The sequence below is a fragment of the Chanos chanos genome, chromosome 7 (genome assembly GCF_902362185.1).
Source record: "Chanos chanos chromosome 7, fChaCha1.1, whole genome shotgun sequence".
Lineage (NCBI taxonomy): Eukaryota > Metazoa > Chordata > Actinopteri > Gonorynchiformes > Chanidae > Chanos > Chanos chanos.
Window position 1 is genome coordinate 13,200,198 of NC_044501.1, and position 23,029 is coordinate 13,223,226.

General features: G+C 40.4%; 2 protein-coding genes across 2 annotated transcripts; both read left to right on the forward strand.

Annotated features, from left to right (window-relative positions):
• Window positions 1-15,681: 15,681 nt before the first annotated feature.
• LOC115817015 (gap junction beta-2 protein-like) lies at window positions 15,682-16,491 on the forward strand. The gene has a single exon (XM_030780246.1). The coding sequence runs from the start codon at window positions 15,688-15,690 to the stop codon at window positions 16,489-16,491; it is 804 nt and encodes a 267-aa protein (XP_030636106.1). The 5' UTR covers window positions 15,682-15,687.
• Window positions 16,492-21,409: 4,918 nt separating this feature from the next.
• Window positions 21,410-22,777, forward strand: LOC115816575 (gap junction alpha-3 protein-like). The gene has a single exon (XM_030779552.1). The coding sequence runs from the start codon at window positions 21,410-21,412 to the stop codon at window positions 22,775-22,777; it is 1,368 nt and encodes a 455-aa protein (XP_030635412.1).
• The last annotated feature ends 252 nt before the right edge of the window (window positions 22,778-23,029 follow it).

The following is a 23,029-nucleotide window of genomic DNA, read 5'->3' on the forward strand; positions in this document are numbered from 1 at the left end:
GGAAGAAAGAAATGAACTTGATTGTCCTTCTGACTGAACAATGTAGCATGCATCGTGTCCTTAGAAATGACAACAGGCTTCTTGTTGTTTTGTTTGTGAGCTGTATGCATGGATTTGTAAAGTCGACAAGGCAGGATCTCTGGAGGGGGGGGGGACCAGACTCACATCTGATCAACTTTGCTGTCAATCAGAACACCTTTGGGAGACCTGTCTGGGGACTGAAAATGTCAAACTGCTTAATCAAAGTCAATCTTAGTCAGGGAGCAATGACACTGGACCCAAGAGGACAAGGCTTTGACTCCACAGGGACCTTGAGAGGAAGACAAAGCCACTGTCTGCCTTAATAAGGAGGTTTTAGCTTTTCGAGTGATACTACTTAGCTTCAAAATAAAAGGCACACCTCTTTATGAAATCTGAACCACGTTTTTTTGGGAGGTATTTGCTAAGCAATGGTCCTGACCTCATTAACGCGAAACGCGTATTCAACGATTAAAGGTCAAAGTCTATCTACCGTCAGCTCATTACAACCCAACACAAAGGCCAGTCACAAAGAATCTGTCCGGATTGTTTAAGCATCTTCCATCACAAAGCAGAGAAAAAGACAGTTCATCTCAAAGAGCGTTTTAGATGATGATCATGTACAATACAGCTCACAATGCTGTCTCTGAAGGTTCACTTCAGTTAAAGGTCCAGACACTGACCGCAGCTTCTTAACTTTTTTTATCAAGCCTGTGACAGAGGCAGCACCAAAGCGATGCAACTTGTTTGGAGGTGCACGTGAACAATTTTTGATGCAATTGTTTATGCAGTTGCTGGATGCCATCTGTATCCCCAATGCATCTCAACTGTCTGTTTTACAACACATAGTAATTCATCTCATTGACCTTCCCTGGTAGGTACAAATTCACAGAAAACAAATAATGCTGAAATACGACCCACGTGAGGTTGAAAACACTCAACAAATTCCTCCCGAACAAAAGACGCGTGAACCTTTGTGTGGCTGTCTTTTGAATTACTTATACAAAATGAACGCAGACTGATTACAGATGAAAACATCCCGCTGGTTAAAGGATGAGAGCCAAGCCTGTAGCCTGCTAGGAATTCATAGATTTCTCTCTCAGCTATAACTCTGAATGCTCATTATATTTTGTTTGCAGTTACACAGCAAATGGTGCCACATATCCACATTTCAGAATTCATTAATCATCAAAATTAATAAGTGTAAAAAAAAAAGAACAATTCAGTGCTGATGGCTGAATGTTATTAGCAGATGTTTGGACCCTCTGCTGTGGCCTTTGAAATCAGCTTTGGGGGCTGGGCGGGGGGGGGTTGCCCAATGTCTCATTATCCAAATTTTTTTCAGCCTCCGTTTTTCAGTGCGTTTCTCAAATCAAGGAGTTGATGAGCTTTGAAGGAACTCGGCAAACATATGTGGCTTGTTTGTCACACCCATCTTACCAGATGATGCAGCATTTGATAAAATATGGTGATGTTTGCCTGTTTATCCACAGTGGGGCCCAGACTACACCGCTGGGTTACCTGAAAAGGGCCAGCATATTCAGAGAGCTTCTAACTGGGTCAAGGCCCACTTTTCAGGAGAGGACAATTGCATAGTACATTACATTATAAATGTCGAGATCGCATTATAATTCATATGAAAATGCTGTAGTGACTATTTTAATTGCCCTGGAATCTTTTCCCTCACCACAGCACTAACTGCAGTCCCTTGTTCTTAAAGATGTTGCCTACATTTACATGTGATTACAAAATTAACACCTAGCCGTACAGTTATACAAATTATCACAAAAGAATGAAGTACTGCAACGTGGAAAGCTGTGTTTAGGCTTTGCAGACAATAAAAGCCAGTGCTGCAGGTAAACTTCCTTTCCTAGGCATCAAAAGGCACAATGACAACTGTGTTGGTAATTCAAACCTTTAGCCACTTGTGGAATCAATGGCTTAACCATAGCCATTTATTATTCATACTCACTTCGCACCTTCCCATAACAAAGAGGAGAGCCACTGTATGTATCAGTATTATAATTAAAGACAGCAGTGTGGTGTTTTATAAAGTGGCACAACTGAAATAAAGTATTCTTTCCACATTTACAGTGGTAATTCAAAGCAATTTCTAAAGGACAGCTAAATCAGTCTTGGCGGTACAGCTCTTCGTCGACATAATGACAGCCTATTTATTTCAATGCATTTAGGACCCTTAAAAAAAAAAGCCCACAAAAAGGCTTTCAGACTAATAGTGTACTGTAATGTCAGGCAGAAAGAACAATAAATAAACAAGTCACTTGCATTTTAAGTCAGTGAAGGAATTAAAACTGTGAGCATATCATTTTTATCAAAGATTTACACAATGCATTTTTTTAGCTATTTGTGTCCCTGTAATGTCATTATGTATGAGTATATATGTATACTGTATGTTTTCCAATACATCCTCAGTAACACTTGACTGAAATTGGCACTGAAGAGGTGTAGGCTCTGAGAACTTGTTTTGAAGTGTGACACATTCTCTATTCAACACAGAGTATGAACTAATACTGTATCTTGCCAGCACTAATCTCTTTCACAATGAAACTAATCACATTAGGCCTTGGCTTTAATCCTTATTTAATTTGTGATTCCATTTGACATTTACACCAGCGGAAGTGAAATATACATAGCCATTTTATTTAGCCTCATCTTGGACCAGTGAAAAAGGAAAATTAGGTTTTTAATATCATTTTGACATTTTTTATAATTAGCCTACACATCATATTCCGGCCTTTTCACTACACTCTCTGCAGATCTGTTAAAACGAGCGTTCTTATTCTTTTTATGCGGATGTCAGGTGGCGAAATAGATTCTAATCTTTTTAATTAAAATTATTTTGATCACAAACAGAGACTTATCGCCATGAGCTGCGTGTTGATGATCAGATGCTTATGTCTTGTGAACCGCAGCTCAGTTAGCACATGGGTGCCCTGGTAATGAGGGCCCCCACCCCTACTCCCCCTCTCTCTCAATCTTCCTGTATCTATCTCTCTGCTTCTCTCCCCCCCCCCCCCCCCCCCTCTCTCTCCAGATATAGAGTCTTCCCAGTCTATGAATTAGACCATGCTGTTCTTAGAAGTGGATTGCTCCTACAGACAGTCAGTCATGTGGGTGTGTCTTGGTATATTCAGCAGAGAGACGGGAATCAAGGGATCCAAAAACCGTTTCAAAGAATGTGAGAACGGGCAAAACCAAAAGTGACCAAAGCAACTCCGTCCCAGGTGGATAAGTTCTAGCGTCTCAGGGTCTCTAGTGTCTCTCTACCAAGAATACTGAAGATTTACCAAGCCAATAGTTTCTCCTCTGACTGTTATAAAGCATAAAATGTTTGGGTTTGTAACAAGGCTGAAGGAGTATGGAAAAAATCATCCAAGCATATATGCCACAAACAGGCTTATAATGGAACGGTATGACAGTGGTGTGCAGACCACAATCTCACAGTGTAGAGCTCACTGATTCCTGTCACATATGCACTATAGTAGTCAATAACCACACTGTTTCCCCACCCCTGTTACCAAAAAACAAGTATTTACCCCGCTTTGCAGATACTTAGACCGGACAGCTGAGAAGTGGAGACACATTGCCTGGTCGTGCAGATCCCAGATCCCACATCTCAGGCCCATTGGGCTGGGAAAGAGTGGACCAGGGATTTGGGATCTGCCCGACCAGGCATCATGCTGACGGCAGAGTCAGGGTTTGGTGTTAGTAGTCTGAGCACATCAACCCGTCTTTCCCTAGTGTCGACAGTCCAGACCGATGGAGATAATGTAATGAAATTGTTTGGAATGTTTTCCTAGCACACATTAGGTCCTTCGAAACCAGCTGAGGAACATTTGAACGCCACAGAATATCTAAACATTGTTCATGGCTACAGTTTACACCTCATCAATTGAATGCTTCCAGCATGAAAATAAGCTGTGTCACAAAGCATTTTTTTTTTAAATAGTTCTTGAAACAGACAGTAGCCCACACGGTGCCCAGATCTCAACTCAGCTCAACTGGGCATGGTTAGCAAAAGATGGAAGTGTCTGTTCACTGAATCAGCATACTGCTGTCTAGTCCATGGCAACTGCACGATACCATCGTGTCAGCACAGACGTATATTACTGTACAACATTTCCAACATCTTAGAGTATCTCTCCTTTGAGAGGCTGTTTTGAGGACAAAGTGTGGTCAAACCAGCACTAGATATGTATACCTAACAGGGGATCCACTTTGTATTAATCTGATATCATAAACTCTTTATATACATATAAAATTTAGATGTCTCACTAGGGCAGACTTTTCAGTTTTTCCTCGGTATGCTTACTGAAGAATAAAGCTTTATACAGTGAGTGCTTGGTCTGCAAAGAACAAAGACTAAATCACTGTAATGTATTAGTTAAAGGACAGAGAAGACAGTAATGACATCTCTATATAACCTTTATGGAACGCAGCACATGGTCTATAGTCCAAACAGGCTGTTGTGACATGCCGTGACCTGAAATGGCCAGATATTGACAATATTATACTCTGGCAGGGTTGATGTAATATCACGTGGATGATGAAATTACCTCATACTCGTCATAATTAGCCATTATGTGGGGAGCCTGGAGCCATTTCTGTTTGATATGGTGTAATTCTTTTCTGTGCACCAAAATGCTCCGGGCTGTCCAATGGAATTGCCTCTCGTAGCATCTTGTTGTCATGTCATATCCATAGATGACTGCTATAGCTCAGTCAGCCAGTTGGTTGCCTTCTGACAGAACAGTGTCATTGGCACTGTGATAGGGAGTTCAACTCAAAGCAAAGCAAAGCATTTGTTTTTGTCATGTCAATTCATGTCTCATAAATTATTGCTTACTTATTGCTTACTTATTGCTGACTAGTTCAGTAGAAAAATATGCATTTCAACACCAATTCTTTATTATATTTCATTTTTCTCCTCATCAATATGCACTTGGAAATATGGATTACGTTGGAAATCTGTTTCTTGCATGCACACACAATTTTATATCACATGTTTTGCCCAAAATGAAGAATTACCCACACACATACTCATACATACACACACACACACACACACACACACACACACACACACACACGCACTCACACACACGCACTCACACACACACACTCACACACACACATACTCACACATACTCTCTCACACACACACACACACACACACACACTCACACACACACACTCACACACACACACACATACACACACACACACACATACTCACACATACTCACACACACACTCACACACACACATACTCACACACACACACACACACACACACATACTCACACAGACTCACACTCACACACACACACACACACACACACACATACTCACACACACACACACACACACACACATACTCACACACACACACACACACACACACACATACACACACACACACACACACACACACTCTCCCGAATTACAATGGCTCATTTTATTGATTAATTCATTTTTGTTTTGTTTTTTTTGTACCTCAGGGTATGATGTCCCATAGGAACAAGTGTTGCTTAAAGGCTGGCCAGTATGGCATGTTCACTGTTGTCACTAATATATTTCCTTCTTGGTCCCTAACATGTCTGCCGCTTCAGCCCAGTGATGCGAGAACCTCACCCTTAAATTGCCAATTTTTCCAACTGCCTCAAGCACAACGGGGGTACCCACTATAAATAGAACCAGACTGATTGCTCTCCAAGAATACACACAAACACACAAAAACATCTCCCAGGCAGCCAAATGAATGAATAAATGAGGTATGAAAGGGGATAAAGAATGAACTGTGTGAGATGTGCCCGCCTTTGTGCTGGCCCTCTAATCCCCTAGAGGTGTCGTGCAGTCTGATTGGCTCACACCTTGATGAAGACAAATCCTTTACCTGATTTCAGCTATATATGCATGCCAAGCAGCTTGAGATGGATGGATGGATGGATGGATGGATGGATGGATGGATGGATGGATGAATGGGTGGGTGGATGGATGGATGGATGGATGGATGGATGGATGGATGGATATATGAGCAGTGATTACGAGTAATAGAGACTGACAAGACAAAAAACCATAGCTTACAAGACAAAATTTAGTCCTTGTTTTGATCAAGGCCTAACAAAAAGTTCATATTGAGCACTATCAGAGATGATCTTGGAGTATTTGCGACAAGCGTCATCTCTAAAGTGAAATTCATAAGAAAACTATGTACCTGTCATATAACAGATATAGAAGACAAGATCAGGAGTTGCCAGGCAGATGGACTGAAACTCTGTCATTGTGTCATTACATTGTCTCAGTCTGGTGCACTCAGTAATACAAATCACCCTTGGAGTTAATATGAAATAATGAGCCCATAAATTAGCACTGATGAATAATCAATCTACAGAGATGTTTGGTCGACGGCTTTTGAAAAAGCTGTCAAATTACTTAAACAAAGATAACTGGAGAACTCAGCTGATCACAATTTATACTTGCCATGCACATAGTAAGCATGCTTAACAATAACAAGACAATTTTCTAACCTGAATAAATGAAATTCACCAGTGTGTTTTCGAGACTGATGTTCGTCAGTAGGATAGGTGCTTATGTAGATAATGCTCTCAGTAGATAATGCTCCTGGTTTTACATTTTATGGCTCTTTTCATACACGTTAATTTGTGATAATATTTAATATGTAAATACCAAGTATGTGATGTTCTGCAAACTGTTGGTGCTACCATCTCACAAATACAGTCAAAAGAGTCATCAGAAACCAATTTTACTCTCTTGTACTGAACCACGTGCTGTCATTCTGTGACAGCAGAACCACGAAATAATGCTGTGTTCACAGCATTTTAACGAGACAGCGTACATTCGTTTAGCATGTTTACAAAAAAAAAGAGACAATAGCACAAATTACTCTGCCGGTTGTGTGACTTTTTTTGTCTACTAAAAGATAATTACATGTCAGATGTAATTGGCAACCACCTGACTGCGAGAACTGATTGGAGACTCTAATGCAGACTACATTGGTATTCATGAGCTAGTCACAGATGCACTTGAAGTGAAACTGGACTTCAGCCAGTCTAGCAGATGGTAGGGTATCCCTCATGCTGCCTGCAGTGTGCCCTGGCCATGGAGATGAGACACTCTTTTCCTTACATAATTCACACAGCCCACATATTGTTTCTCAAGATTAGGTCTGTGTGTGAGTGAGTGTGTGTACGTGTGTGTGTGTGCGTGTGTGGTGTGCGTGCGTGTGTGTGTGTGCGTGTGCGTGCGTGTGTGTGTATGTGTGCATGCCTGCACATGTGGCTGTATTAGGGCTCTGTGTGAGACTAAGGTCACTGTTTGTCTGAGTGAATGACTGTATAGACCACAGCAGAGATATCGAAGAGAAGCTGTTCTTTGCCATTAGTTTAAATGAACACTAATGCAATTACTACATATGAGCTAATGAGACAATACCATTGGACATATTGCTAAATTATACTGGAACTTGAAGAGGCCATTTCAGTTAGGTACTGGGTAGCCCTCTCAGATGCCATCCTATCAGAAATTTGTCAACTGGAATTACACAGAGATATCTAAACATCTCTGCACTTGTTGATCAAACCATTCTTTCCCTTCGTGACAAGAACTGTTTTGCATCGAAAATCAATCTGAGTAAGGGTTAGCGCCCAAAATGACGATAGATCCATGAAACACACAGAGAAAGTGTGCTGACATACTTCAGTGTTTAGAGCTACACAGTAATGTGGAGAGGTGCTTCTCTCTTTTTCTTTCTCTGTCTCTGGTACTGCCGGGATGTAATGACTGCTGATTAGCAATGAGAACATGGTGGATAGACAGTGCAGATCAAATAAATGATAGTGTGCTTTAACAAGCCCCTAACCTCTCTCTCTCTCTCTTTCTCTTTCTCTCTCTCTCTCTCTCTCTCTCCCTCTCCCCCCCCCTCTCTCTCCTCTTTCTCTCCCCCTCTTTCTCTCCTCTCTCTCTCCCTTAGTCTATGTCTTCCTCCCTCCCTCCCTCCAAAACTCACCTCACTCAGGCTGCTGCCTCTCACTCTGAAGCGTTTGATTGTAATTACACATTCTGCCAATTACGCTCTGGCGACTGGAGCAGACAGGGGGAGAGCGTGAATGAACTGACAAAGAAGGGAGGCCTCCCTCTCTGCATACTGACAAAGGGTTGTACCGTCATGAGATATGCCTACTTATAGGTTGTATCTGTGTAAATCATTATTTTGCTCTCTTGTGCGGGACTCTGCCCAGACATGTGTGTGTGTGTGTGTGTGTGTTTGAAATTATGATACGGACCCATGAGAGATTCGTTTTCGTGCATTCGCTGTACAATAAATGATTTGCATTGTCGGGAATGCAAAGATATGTCAGATTTGGGAAAAAAAGGAATGTCCCAGTAGAATTAGAAAGACCTCGTGCGCAAAACCTGCAAAGCTTGAGTAGACTAATTAAAGTGATGATGTATGTGTGTATAGCATAATGACCTCCATAGTTTGTGTGTTTGGCATTTAATATAGTTAAATGTAACTGCTAATAATTGCTTATATAGCGATAAACACTAAGATAAAGTATTTGTTCTCTTTATAATATGGGCAATAAGAATTGAAATCATTTTTAAGCATTGTGCAATAGCATTATGTAAATACCACAGAGAACTCTCAGCCACAGACCAGTGACACTCTACTCTGGACATTCTAACACCGCAAAAAATATTAATGTAGTTTGCTTTAGAAAAGAACAGTGCAGTTCTTTGTATAAGGAGTCACTGAAATTAACTGAAACATTTAGGTGTGTGTGTATATAAGTATATGATGATATAAGTATCTTAGGTATAAATTATTGTAATTCGCTCTCTGGATATCCTCAAAATAGTGCCTTATTAAAGAGATTTAGTGTCTACCTACTTTAGACATGGAGTACCCACTTTAGACGTAGTCCTCAGATACGATCAGAAATTCTGTTTGATCAAGTGTGTGTGTGTGTGTGTGTATGTGTGTGTGTGTGTTTGGGCGTACATGCTGTACCATCTGTGTGAGGTGAAGGAGGGTACATGCCAAGCCAAGGACATAATAAATAAATAATGTGATCATAAGAGTCACTGAAAGGTCTCTAATACTGTCTCTTTCTGGACAAACACCATCATGCATATATTTTATACACACACACACACACACACACACACACACACACACACACACACACACACACACATTATAACTCTGTCATAGTGGTTAACTTATGGATCTCATTGGCCATGTGTCTAGCGTAAAAAGAATGTATAATTCATGAGGCAGAAAAGATGAGAAAATTGTGTACGTGTGTGTGTGTGTGAGTGTTTGTGACTGGATTCACCTTTAACCTTCACTTTAAGAAGGTATCAAAATGATGACTGTGAATACTATAGACAGGAAATGAAAGTTATACAAGCTCACGTCTTTACAGCTCAGGGAACCAATCTATACCACAAAATATCTGACCGTTCATTTTACCACATCCCAAAATGGCCTCTTTCAGTTCAGCATCTGTAACCTATGTCTGATCTGTCAGTTTTTGATTTTTCTATGGGTGTGGTAATTCATTCACTCAGTATTGAAATATTACTTTGATTGCTGAACATTACAAGAGCTAATCAAACACAATAGCTGGTAAAACATGGGATTTGTTCTTTCTTTTCTGTTTATGGATAATATGCTAAGGGAGGCTCAATCTTAAATTCAAACCTAAGGGGTCATATGTGTCTTACTGCTGCCATCCATTGGATGTATTTTGACATAGCAGTCATTTTGGCATCAAGGTTGTCTCTAAGCCTCTCAGCAATTCTACTTTGGCCATGGTGTTTAAAAAAGAGAGAGAGAGAGAGAGAGAGAGAGAGAGAAAGAAAGAAAGAAAGAAAGAAAGAAAGAAAGAAAGAAAGAAAAAAAGAGGAAGCTATTAGATGCACTGTAAATGTAATGATAAATTCAAAGCAAAGCCACTTAAAAGAAAACTCACCTTAAGAGTACACCCTTCAGTCAACTCAAATTAGATAAAAACGACATTCCAAACAACAGAAAAAACATCAGGTTATTTTCCGGTGCATGAAGGTTCTCACACTGTATCAGCATGCTTTTGTATGAGTTTGTTTGTAAGTGCTTGTGTGAATAGAGTCCCTTTCCCCAAAGACAGACCTTGCTTACAGAAATGTGTCGCATCTAAACATGCTTCTCACATTCATCCTGAACCAATCAAAATGGCTGATTATATAACACAGAAAAAAACACACAGTTAGAACTAATGTGCACTCTTTATGTTCTCCCTTTGAATCTTCCTTTCCACATGCGTGTGAATATGTCATCTGTGTGGACGGGGGCCCACCTGGTGGTCAAAATCAATAATGTAGTGATCCAAACGGTAGTTGGGCCATTATGATTACTGAACACCTCCCCAAATGATGGGTATAAACAGGTCACATTCAGGTTGCTTGGCTAGGATTTAATACTACGTAGAAATGTGATCCCAATCTCTATGCTGTTTGCTGTTCAACACACAACTGATTACTTTTTATATAAAAAAAAGTATGTATAGAAAAAGCCTGAAGTGGGTTACTTTGAAGTGTAGCGTGAACTTAGCCTAACAGTTCTAGCTGCTAAATCCCTCTACTTCAATTCACTGCTCAGACATCTGATGGATTTCACAATGAAAACCTCTCAGAGGGCGGAGGACATTAATCAGCAACTGTTGGTTATTTTATATTGTACAGATGATGTAAAACAAAGCAAAAAAAAAATGAATGTCTCTGATTGAATCAGTCAGAGATCCCTCTTGTTTTCTCTCTCTGGACATCACTGGGACTTGTGAGAGTGGCTCTGAGTTCCATCACTGGAATTCCATTGAAGCCCTGCCAATCAGTGCAATATGCATGTGTCTCAGAATGAAAGCATTGCAAAGGCCCGATGGCGGGGTGCCTGTGCACACATGTGTATGTCAGTCTGTGTCCACACACAAAATTGACGCCTTCAGCCTGGCAGCTTCCTCCGGTACTCCTCACCAATGGGCCAGCATTGTTCTAGATTCAAAATCCTACGCAGTATATATGTGTGTGTGTGTGTGTGTGTCTTTATGAGTGTGTGTGTATGTGTGTGTGTGTGTGTGTGTGTGTTTCATAATTGTGAGTAATGTGAGAAAGTGTGGGACAACTCTCTCTCTTGGGCTCACTCTGTCTTCTTTTCTCACTCACTCTCTCCCTCTTTGAAACCTGCTGCTCTGTCACATGCTCCACCACGGCAGGCCCTCAGTCCCCTGCTAGCCGACCCGCCCTGCACTCACTCACACTGGGCTCTGTTGTTCTGCTCCTGGCTCGCTAAAGCAGGGGGCTATTTTAACAAACAATATGCCTTCTTTTATGGCTCTCACATGGGGCAAAGGGGGAGACTTGGAGAAGGCAGCAGTTTCTCATGGATGTGAAGTTCCTCCTATTCTTTATTTTCCTTCTTTGTTCTCTCTCTCCCTCTCATCTTGGCAGAATGAAATGTGTCCAGAGCATTTTATTATTACTTTTTCGATTTCATATAAAATTTGACTAAGCCCAATTTATAGTGTTTGTATAAAAGTTGCCCCCTAATATAACCAGAGATGGAAAATTGGAAAGTTGTAATAAAAAAAAAAATCACCTAAAGAAATGAACAAGAATAATCCATGAACTAAGGCAGTAAAAATGGTTTTGATTACAAAATGAGGATTTGTACAATTACAGAACAATCATCCGTGTGGCACAATCATCACGAGCTTCAGAAGCTTTAGCTCAAATACGTTGCTGTAAAATTCAAAACCCTCAAATCACCACCAACTCGTGTGACTCGAAAAATTCGACATAAAAACTAGTGTTCCATATGTAATACTCATGGTAAATACTGGCTGTGTGCTTAAACTTTAAGCAGTATATAAACATGAGCAGAACTATTTTTTAATGTACACTACGTTTCATTGCAGTTATATTTACACAAATACAAAATATTTTCCCTCAGCCATTCAATTACACTTCTGAAAATACTTAACTGGAATTGGGATAGGTATTTGAAAGATGTGATAAAAAAAAAAAAAATACTGGCCACTTCTGACTGGTGGGCATCTTTGTCTTCCTAAACTCATTTTATCTTTGTTAATACCAAAATGAATGAGCGAAAATCTAATACAGGAAGAACAAAGATGCTGCATCTTTTTTGGACGGAGAAAAATGCTGTTCTTGTGTTCTTTGGACTTCTCGGATTCCGCCACTTTGCATTGTTTGTAACTGTGAATGAAAGACCCTCCATTCATTCCTGTCTGGCCTCTCCAGTCTCTGATAACTGATTGCAAAGTACTATTTCAGGTTTTTTGTTCAAGTTACTCCCGTGTTCTCCCCCACATAAATGCACCTCTCTAAATATCCTTTAGGGGTGAAACAAATCTTAAATAATTGGTATGATATACCATTGGGATTAATACATTGGCTTAGAGCATTACATTAACAAAACCGTTAAATTTTGCCTCCAACTTGCCACTGACTGACAAAACTGCTCCATCTACAGCGTAATGGGGCCCCTTTGGTTTGGCCTTACCCACCACAGTCATCATAAGAAATCTGATGAGCTTATCACCAGCGGTAACAATGCACTCTACCAAACTTAAACATACCACTGGGTTTATGGTTAGCGTAACCAAAGTTTGGTGATCGTTCTCAGGTGAGCAATCAATGATTTCAGGTAGCAAGACCCTTTTGCCTAACACAGTTGCTGTCCATGGTACTGAAATTCAATTAAAATGAAATCATTTTTAGCCTAGTTTTTGATGAATCAGTAAGTATGTACCCTTGATGGTCCAAGACACTGAGTTCATGAGTGTTTACGTGAGCTGGCTCGCCTGCACAGAGTAATAATTCGCCCCCTCTCAGACTTGCATGGGAAACACATCTTACACTACTATGTGAGGTTATTCATATAGTTTCCACAGTGCCCTGTGGAAAGACAATGAAGTGAAGAATTCAAAGCATTGTTTCTTACATAACAGTGCCAAGATAGATCAGAAGTCATGAGGTTGTTTTACACTTTCCAGGGAAAACAACTTTGAAACCACCATAGAATTTTGGTAATGACGGTTATTATATTAAGACCAAATAACAGAGTAACGTATGATAGAACAGCACCACAAGGCCTGTACAATATCTAAGCGTATTTTCAAAGCAAGGACATTTTTATCCCCTAGTCCTTTCATTTTACTTCAATGTCACAAGAGTGGTGACTAAGACCAACACTGCATATCTCAAATGGTGATAACAATGCATTTTATGTGTGTGTGTGTGTGTGTGTGTGTGTGTGTGTGCCATGTGTTGAGGAAAGAGCCTCTACATACACTGAAATGTCCAGAAAAAAACAGTCCTTAGAAGTTACTAAAAGAGCACAAGAAGAGATGTTTAGTATATTCCATAATGAAAAGATGTTTCTTTCAATAACCAGTGCAGATCAGTCATAAACTTCAGCAACTACAATCTTCCTGCAGCTCTTTTTTATTGAGGGACAGGGCACTGACGCCAGTGTAAATGTGCTACTGATATTGTATAACAGTGAAAAGACAAAGATTTCACTGTAACCTCTTATTCCACTGCAGCTTCTCTCCAGTCTTTACTCCTGTCTAGTAATACACTAGCCTTTTTATCATAGATGAAATAAGAGAGGGAAAGCAGAGCCCACATTGGCAACAATCCCAACAAAGGAATAAAAGGGACAAAAAAAGGACCCCCTTAAAAGTGATCTCCTGCTTGAATTGATGCAGTGGTGCACCGTGAACCAGGAGTACTTACGGAAGCTTCCTAAGCTGCACACACAGAAAAAGTTCCGACTTTCATTTGATTCATCTAAGATGTCTGACTCTATAATTACCAATATGTGCTTGTCTATGCAAAGAGGTTTCATCAGTCTCAATACCTCTCACCACTTCACTCTGCCCCCCGCCCCCCCCCCCCCCCCCCCCCAAACACCAGTCACCCCTTCAACACAGATTTGGGACCATTAGGGAAACCTGATATGATGGGAGCGGCTCAGATGAGATGAAAGGACGGCACTATGAAAGGTACTGTCTTCTGCCCTTGCAACAGACAGGCATTTGTGTGCAGTATGGAGGCTGAAACGGAATGATAAGGCGAGAGTTTTTGTGAGAGCTGTTGAGAACACATGAATGGCTATAGCATAAAACAGACACGTTGGGGTGGGTGGACCTAATGGTATATTGCTTCATCATACTACGACTGGGTATTGAAAGTTTGGAAAGTTTTTGAACACAGGCTACTTCTCAGATAGCTCATTGTTTTCCTGCAACGTGATAACAAAATTGCAGGTTTGTTACGTTCGGGTAGAGTAATTAGAACAGCGCGTCTGTAATCACAAGGATGCGCACTGCATGTCCAGAATCTGCGAACAAAATCGATTGTCCGTCAGAACGTTTCGTATGTGACATTTGTCTGACACTCTGGATTTAACTCCGCCTCAATACCAACGTCATGTAGGTGAGCACCCAAATTCAGGTGCATGCCTGAGAACATGCAGATGCACAACAGGTAATCAAAGTGGTATTTCAAATAGGTCAAAAGGTTTCCTCGAAGTGACACGAGTCGTTTTGGTATCCATGGAGAAGTTTTGTCATCCAAACGTGTAAGGTAAGACTCGAGAAATAAAAATGATTTTCTTTAGGCTATAGTCATTTCAGCCGTGATTGCCAACGGTACGTGCCATTGTGTGGAAAGAAGCGAGATGTTGGTTATTTTCTGATTCTGTCTGTCAGTGAAGGTTGTCTGCCGACCGTGCGCGACCAGAGTCTCATAATTATATTATTTAGGTCAAATATGTAATGACAGGGAGCTTTAATGTGGATTATGTAAACAAAAGAATAAAAATCTTAAAGAGAAATGTTGTAAAGATGTTGTAAAGGGAGGAATTGCTTTCGCATGAAGTTTCCATTTCATGTGCAAAGTGGACAGTTAGAATATTGTTTGTTTAACTTGAAACACTGTTGTAAGCCTAAGAGGGGGAAACAAAAGAAGCGTCCATTGTAATTTTTAAACAGTACTCCATTATGTCGTACGGCGCTGCCTGGCATGAAGTTCAGTTTTAGTTCTTCATTCATTCTAACTTCTTGCGACCACCCCTGAACATTTTTATTGAGCTTTTGATTGACCAAAATATTTTAAACGGAAGATCAATGTGAAAATGCGTTTGTAGACGTGTGTTAAATGGCTTAGAGTGTGTCCGCTTTGAGGAGACGTACATTTACCGTCTGTGGAATTCATTTAACATTTCATATGAATATGAAATAAAGACACGCTATGCTTACGCAACACTAAGGAACTGTATTGGCCATTTTAAATAGTCTTTAAGTTTGTTAAACTGCTCCATTAGAATGCGCGTTACTGTCATCTACTTATTTGTTATTTACTATCGTCTCAAAACGTCAGCAAAACATTTCTTCCACCTTTTTGTTCTATTTTTCTTGAACTGTCTCCACCCAGAGACAGTTCAACTATTATTATAAACTGACCATGTATTTAACTTCACCTTTCACTGTTTTTGCTCTCATAGCTCTATTTTATCTTTTTTTTTTCTTCTAGGGACTGACCCATATCAATAGCAGAATGAGCTGGGGAACACTGTATGCTCAATTAGCCGGGGTGAACCGCCACTCCACCAGCCTGGGCAAGGTCTGGTTATCTGTTCTCTTCATTTTCCGTGTCACCATTCTTGCGGTGGCTGCTGAGGCTGTGTGGGGTGATGAGCAGTCAGACTTCACCTGTAACACCCTGCAGCCTGGCTGTGAGAACGTCTGCTACGACCACTTCTTCCCCATCTCACACGTGCGCCTCTGGTGCCTGCAGCTCATCTTTGCTTCCACGCCAGCCCTGCTGGTGGCCATGTACGTGGCGTATCGGAAACACGAGGACAAACGTGGCATCTTGCATGCCGACAAGAAGACATCGAAAGCTAAGCAGGAGGATGAGTTAGAGAGTCTAAAAAAGAGGAGGCTGCCCATCATTGGGCCATTGTGGTGGATATATGCTTTCAGCCTGGTCTTCCGGCTGCTCTTCGAAGCTGCTTTCATTTATGCCCTGTACGTGATCTATGACGGCTTCCGGATGCCCCGGCTGGTGCGTTGCGAGCAGTGGCCTTGTCCCAACGAGGTGGACTGCTTTGTGTCACGGCCCACGGAGAAAACAGTCTTTACTGTGTTCATGGCAGCAGCCTCAGCTGCTTGTATGGTGCTTAATGCAGCTGAGCTGGCGTACCTTGTTGCCAAGGCACTAAGACGTTGCCCAAGGGTTGGTGCTGGGAGGGGCCGTTCAAACTGCTCAGCGAAAGACAAGGGTCTTCTGCAGAGCAAGAAGAACGAGATACTACTCTCCTCGTCTTCCTCTGTGTCCTCCAGTGGCAAAGCATTATAACCCTCCATACACATATGTATCTACTTGCTTATAGGTTACTGTATACCGTGTGAACATGCAATATGGTTATGTCTACAATATTCACATTTACACATTTGCACAAATGTAGCTGGTGCATGTATATACATGTACATGTATTAGTGCAGTCCAAGATGAAGATTTGAGACATGCGGACTCATGTGGCATGTAGCATGCACAGTACTGTGGGCATTAGCTCTCTGTTAACCTCAACTCAGCTGAATTTTCTGAATTTAAACCTGAACAACTTAACTGTGCAATGTCCTGGTGTATTACTGAGTGTTGTCAGTTGTGAAATTCACTGTGATACGCATACAGTATGAAAAAAAATGTGAGTGTGGGACGCACCATATAAACCCACAGTGACATCTGGTGGTTAGTGTACTACATAGTGCATTAGGATTGATAACTGTGAACTAGGAAATGAATAGTGGGAATAACAGAAAGATAAAAAGGAGACAGAGAAAACAAATCATATTGATTATAGATGATTAGCGTTTGTTTCTCTCACTAATTTTCTATGTTTTTAGCAAGTCTGTTATCAGTATCTGCTGATGTCAGCCAAGACTAACAGTTTTTACTACATTCTGTGCTAATATTACAATGCTATGATGAACTGAAGAGGTTTTTTTCATTCTAAGATTGGTAGAAATCTTATTACTGAATTCTTATGCTAATATTGTATATAGGAGGAAGAAGAAGGAGATGATGATGAGAATGAAAAAAACAGTAGATTTTATGTAAAATCTACATTTCTTTCATTCTCGTCATCGTCTTCTTCTTCTTGCTCTTGTATACACACACACACACGCGCGCGCACGCACACACGCACAGTGATATCATATTATAAATGACAAAATTGTTTTAAATACCATCCTTATTCTCATGCATAATTACGTAATCAAAAATTTGTACCACACTTTGAAACTCCTACTCTGCATTTAATAAAGTATCCTCTCAGTAGATGTTTGTGAAAAAACGTTTTTTAACAATTATTTTTTGTAGTAGAGACCCATCATGGATTTCTGCCAGAGTTTTTTTTTTTTTAAGTAATACTTTGTCCTCTGGCATGATATTTTACTGATGCTTTTTGATGAGCTTAGCTAGTAACATAAATATATGCTCCACTAAGAAACATTTTACACGTTTGCTAAACATAAATTCCTGGGCTTCTTTTTTCTATAGAGCAGGATTCATGCCTAAGAATTTTTTAAATGTAAAAAATATTGTATGTAATGTATTTGTACTGCAACAGGGTATACTGACATAAAATGTAAGGCTTTCTCTGAGTCACTCTGACACTCTAGTCAGGTTTATCGTATGCAATAAAAATGCATTGTTTGTGATTATGTATATAATTTTTCCCCAATCAATTTCTTAGACAATTACCAGCATCTGAAAAACCATGAAGTAGATTCAGCTGTAAATGAGAAGCATCAGGCTATTTAATTTATTATTCTACTGATAAATTCATTGGTTACTTCTGGTGATTTACAACAACTTTTCATCTCATTTGAATTTCACATAATGTAGTTACAGATTACACACACACCAGTATCAAATGTCTACTACGCCTGTTTGGGATACTCATCTTCATTTCAGTTGTCTCTTTCTGAATTTCTCACTGTTTCTTGAAATATGAAACATGTCTCCCATAAAACTGTCCTCTCTATTTGGTCACTTGTTATGCTTTTCATAAAGCCAAACAGTAGAGTTATAATTGATACAGCTTTTCTTTTCTGTATAACTACTGACATTTTCCATTGACAGTTTATGTGTTTGTCTAGCAGATAATTTATGTAATAGTTTTCTGTAAAACGCTCAGCCTTACTGACTATAGAGCAGCTATAATTATAGTCTTCTTGCTATTGTTGCTATTGAAGAGACCCAAGATTTGAATTTACAATGTTTTATAATGTTTGATTGTCAATTATCCTTAAAGTTCATAATCATCTGTGCAATTAAAGAATTGGATCCCACGTGATTTGTAACTATAATCCATTTTTTTTGCTGAAGTAATATAACCCATGGAGACCACAATTATTTAGCACACCGGTGATGAATTTGGGAAGTAGACAGGGGCGTGGCGTGCCCTCGTGCAGGGTAGCAACTCTATGAATTCACTCATGCATAGTCACCCAATGTGACAGTCGGGATGGCTAGGAACGGGAGGCAGCTGCGCTTTGTGGAGGCCCGTCTCCAAGTTCAAATTGCGTCAATAAACTAGCTGGCCTTGACTCCAACAAGCAGAAAAGACTGCACAAGGGGGAAAAGTTTGGCTGGCTGATTACAAAGGACTTTGGTAAGCTAACAAAGCTCCAGGGATTTGAGAAGTGGGAGGAGATGGGAGGGCTCATGTGAACCTGTTGGTGTCTGTATGATTTCCAAAGAACTCAAAACATGGCATCAGTGGTTGCCGGATATTGATTTCAATGACATAGACACTCCTGATATAAGGTATGATGGCCACGTGCGGTGGACTGAATTCAACACAAGAGTGAGTTTTAAATATTTGTGGTTAATGAATATATTTTAATTGTGTTATATTTGTTGAAGTAGGGGTTATATAAGAGTTTTTGTTCAGTTAAATGATAGGCTGCCAATGTTGATGACCCATTCATTGTGGTTGACATGTTAGACAATAGGCCTTTCACAATAGCTGTAAAGTGTCAATAGATTATGCCAGCGCGCAAAGAAAATCTGGCACCTTCTCTATTGTCAGACTGATAGACAGAATGTCATCGCGTTAAAATTTCAAAAGAGTAAACACATAAATTACATGTCAGTCGAATACATTTGGCTTTTTGGGGTTTTTTTTTTTTTCAAAAACAGCAACCAACATTAATATTAAAATCTCGAACACTAACTTGAAATTGCCTTATCAATAGTTTTTTTGTTTCAGCACACCCAGATAATAACCCACTACAACTGTTCATAAAACACATTCACACTTGGCTACGACAAGACAGGCCAACACTTCAAAATGTGCTTCTGTTCATAGGACCACATTTTTCATCTTTAGCACAATGACACCAGATGTGTACTGCAGCTAGTTGCTGATTTAGATTTTACTGTAGTACTAGTATGGTACATAGTCATAAATTATTATATTAGAATACATCTATATGCATTCTTATTTACTTACAGTCTAAACAACTGAAATAATTTACTTTGACCATGATCCACACTGGCTATGTGATTTTTTTTTTTTATATCAACGGGACTCATTTTAGTATGTCTCTGCATATCCTCCCTCTAACTGACGCAATGTTATGAAACAGTTATAGTATATTTTTTCTGGACAAACCTGACGAGTTCTTGATGGTGTCATTTTCGGCTGAGATTCAACTACATAAACAATATCTTAAAAGGGTCCTAATTATGTTTCTGTCATAAGTACAGCAAAACAGAAAAAGTGCATGCACTGTTTTCCATTTAGATTCCCTATAAATTACACTGTATAATTTATAGCCTGTAACATCCACTAATAAAGCTTACTATTGTTCTCACATGTTTATTTTGCTACGATCAAGCATGCATCTGTCCATTCATTCATAAAGAGCAATCTACTTTTTGACACTGATGTTTTCTACTTACAGGTATAGTAACACTCAGCCTTAGTCAATGGATTTATTACTTGCAAACAACATCTTAGTGAGTTTTGCCATTTGTTTGCACTTTTGTTTGGTATGTGATGGTGTGATAGTGTGCACTAACAAGTCATATTGGTATCGCTTCTCTAGAGACGCATTTGTAACTGCCATAACGTTAATATCATTTTGGTTTTAATTATGTATATACTTCTTGGTTAAATACAGTATTTATTCAAAGGGAGTTTATAAAGGTTGGTAAAATGATTAGCCCAATTAAATGTAGTACATATCATCAAATAATACTTATGTTTTTCCATGGACAAAACAATATGCAGATGTTTATTCATGCAATGTGTAAAGGGGAAATGCTCAAGGAGTATTTTTCAACTGCTTCTTCTTCATTTTTGTGACCCAACATGTATCAGATGCAGGTGATATTCAGTGTTGTAGTCCACACATATTTGACATTTCAGAGCTACATGGTATTTCTATAAACACCCTCATGTAACTACTCAGAATAAAGATCACGGTCAGTAGAGTTTTTCCACGTTCTCGTGGTCAGTTCATTTATCGGTCATTTGCTGGTGGCATATGTAGATAGTTAGATTCTGAGAACAACTAACCCTCACACTGCCAGACCATATCTCAACAGCGCGTCATAAGTGACACCTTAATTCCAAAACTATGTCTGGCATAGTGAGTTCACTACACAATATTATGAGCAGCATATAAATCTAATCCATCTGTTATAGTTTGACCCTACCTACTGAATACAACTGAATTGTGTGTCCCTCTTCAACCAAATCCATTTGAACACAGCTGCTATGTTTTGTGGCATGGTGCCATTTCAACTCTGTCATGTTTTCTACTAGCTGTCCCTGGCTGTTTGGCTTACGCTGGTTGGGTAATGCAATGAGTGGAATGGGTTTGTGCAAGGAGAGAGAGAGAGAGAGAGAGAGAGAGAGAGAGAGAGAGAGATTTGATGGAAAGGGACAGTATGGATTAATGCACGCAACAAGTAGTATATGAGATTTTCTTTTTCAAGTTCTTGTATACGTATAAAAAAAAAAATCCCTCTGCAAATACATTATAATCATAAAGACTTATATTTTCATAGCTGATTGACAGCTCATTGTCTTCTGTTCTCGCCACAGAAATTTGTTCTGTGTTGTTCTCTATTGCACCTCGAGATTCCTAACAAAACTCTCATGTTTTTTTTTCTTCCTATATCTCCACCCACCTCCCTGCTCTTTCAATTCTAATTCACTTCAGACTTTACTTTTTCCTTAGGCTAGAAATCTTAAAGCATGGGTGACTGGAGCTTCCTGGGACGGCTGTTGGAAAATGCACAAGAACACTCAACGGTCATCGGCAAGGTCTGGTTGACCGTCCTCTTCATCTTCAGGATCCTCGTTTTAGGTGCAGCCGCTGAGGAAGTGTGGGGTGATGAGCAGTCCGACTTCACCTGTAACACTCAGCAACCTGGTTGTGAAAATGTCTGCTATGATGAGGCCTTTCCCATCTCACACATCCGTTTCTGGGTGCTGCAAATCATTTTTGTGTCCACGCCCACCCTCATCTATTTGGGCCATGTGCTTCACATTGTCCGCATGGAGGAGAAACGCAAGGAAAAGGAGGAAGAGCTGCGCAAGGCCAGTAGATTTCAGGAGGAAAAAGACCTCTACAGGAATGGAGGTGCAGGAGGAGCTGGGGATGGGGGTGGTGGTGGAAAAAAGGAAAAACCTCCAATCCGAGATGAGCATGGCAAAATACGGATCAGGGGGGCTCTGCTGCGTACCTATGTGTTCAATATCATCTTCAAAACACTGTTTGAAATTGGCTTTATCGTGGGGCAGTATTTCCTCTATGGGTTTCAACTACGACCCCTTTACAAGTGTGCAAGATGGCCTTGCCCAAATATAGTGGACTGTTTCATCTCAAGGCCCACAGAAAAGACCATCTTCATTATTTTCATGCTTGCAGTGGCTGGCGTGTCCCTTTTGTTAAACCTTTTAGAAATTTACCATCTGGGTTGGAAGAAGGTCAAGCAGGGCATGACCAATGAGTATGTGCCTGAGCGAGAGAGTCTACATAACACAGCTGATGAGTCTGCGGGGCCAGATGACATGACGATCCTCCCTGCGGACAGCTCTGCCCCTCCCATCCTCAGCTATCCACCCAACCTCGCAGACACAACAATGCTGGGCAACAGCACATTCCAAACACCAGCACAGACCATGGCTGTGGTGTCCACCCCTGAAGCAGATGATAAAATCAACTCTCTCTCCGAAGCCCTCCCATCCTCTCTCTACAGCAGCAACAACAGCAACAACTACATGCTTTCTATGCAGCAGAACTGGGCTAACATGTCAAAAGAGCTACAAAGTAGTGAGATTAAGGCCATCTCACCATGCCTCTCCTCCTCATCGTCATCATCTTCCCTAAGCAATATAACACTGCCCAAAGATTCAGTCCTACCTTCGTCAGTCTGCATGGCTGGTTTCAACAGAGGTGATTACGTTGATGGGAAGAGAGAACACGACGTGGGCCATGACATCACCACAACTGTGGAGATGCATGAACCACCAGTTGCAATGCCCACAGATGTCCGCAGATTGAGCAGAGCAAGCAAGACAAGCAGCATCAGAAATAGGCCTGATGACCTAGCAGTCTAAACCCTACCGACTCCTCACCACATTAGCCCACCACCTCTGTATCAAAACAGAAGGTACAAAACATTGAGCAAAGAGCAGAGGCAAATGTGCTGGGACTGAAAATCGTATCTAAGCAGTGCAATCAGTGAGATGTAGCGTCGCTTGAGCAGGTTTGATTCTCAACACGTGGTACATGCTCACATTTATGTGTCTGAAAAATGAGGAGCAATTTAGGCTGGAGAGATATATATAGAGAGAGAAAAAATATTTGAG

Coding starts and splice junctions, on each gene's coding strand:
- LOC115817015 (XM_030780246.1), top strand. CDS start 15,688: ATGAGCTGGGGAACACTGTATGCTCAATTAGCCGGGGTGAACCGCCAC.
- LOC115816575 (XM_030779552.1), top strand. CDS start 21,410: ATGGGTGACTGGAGCTTCCTGGGACGGCTGTTGGAAAATGCACAAGAA.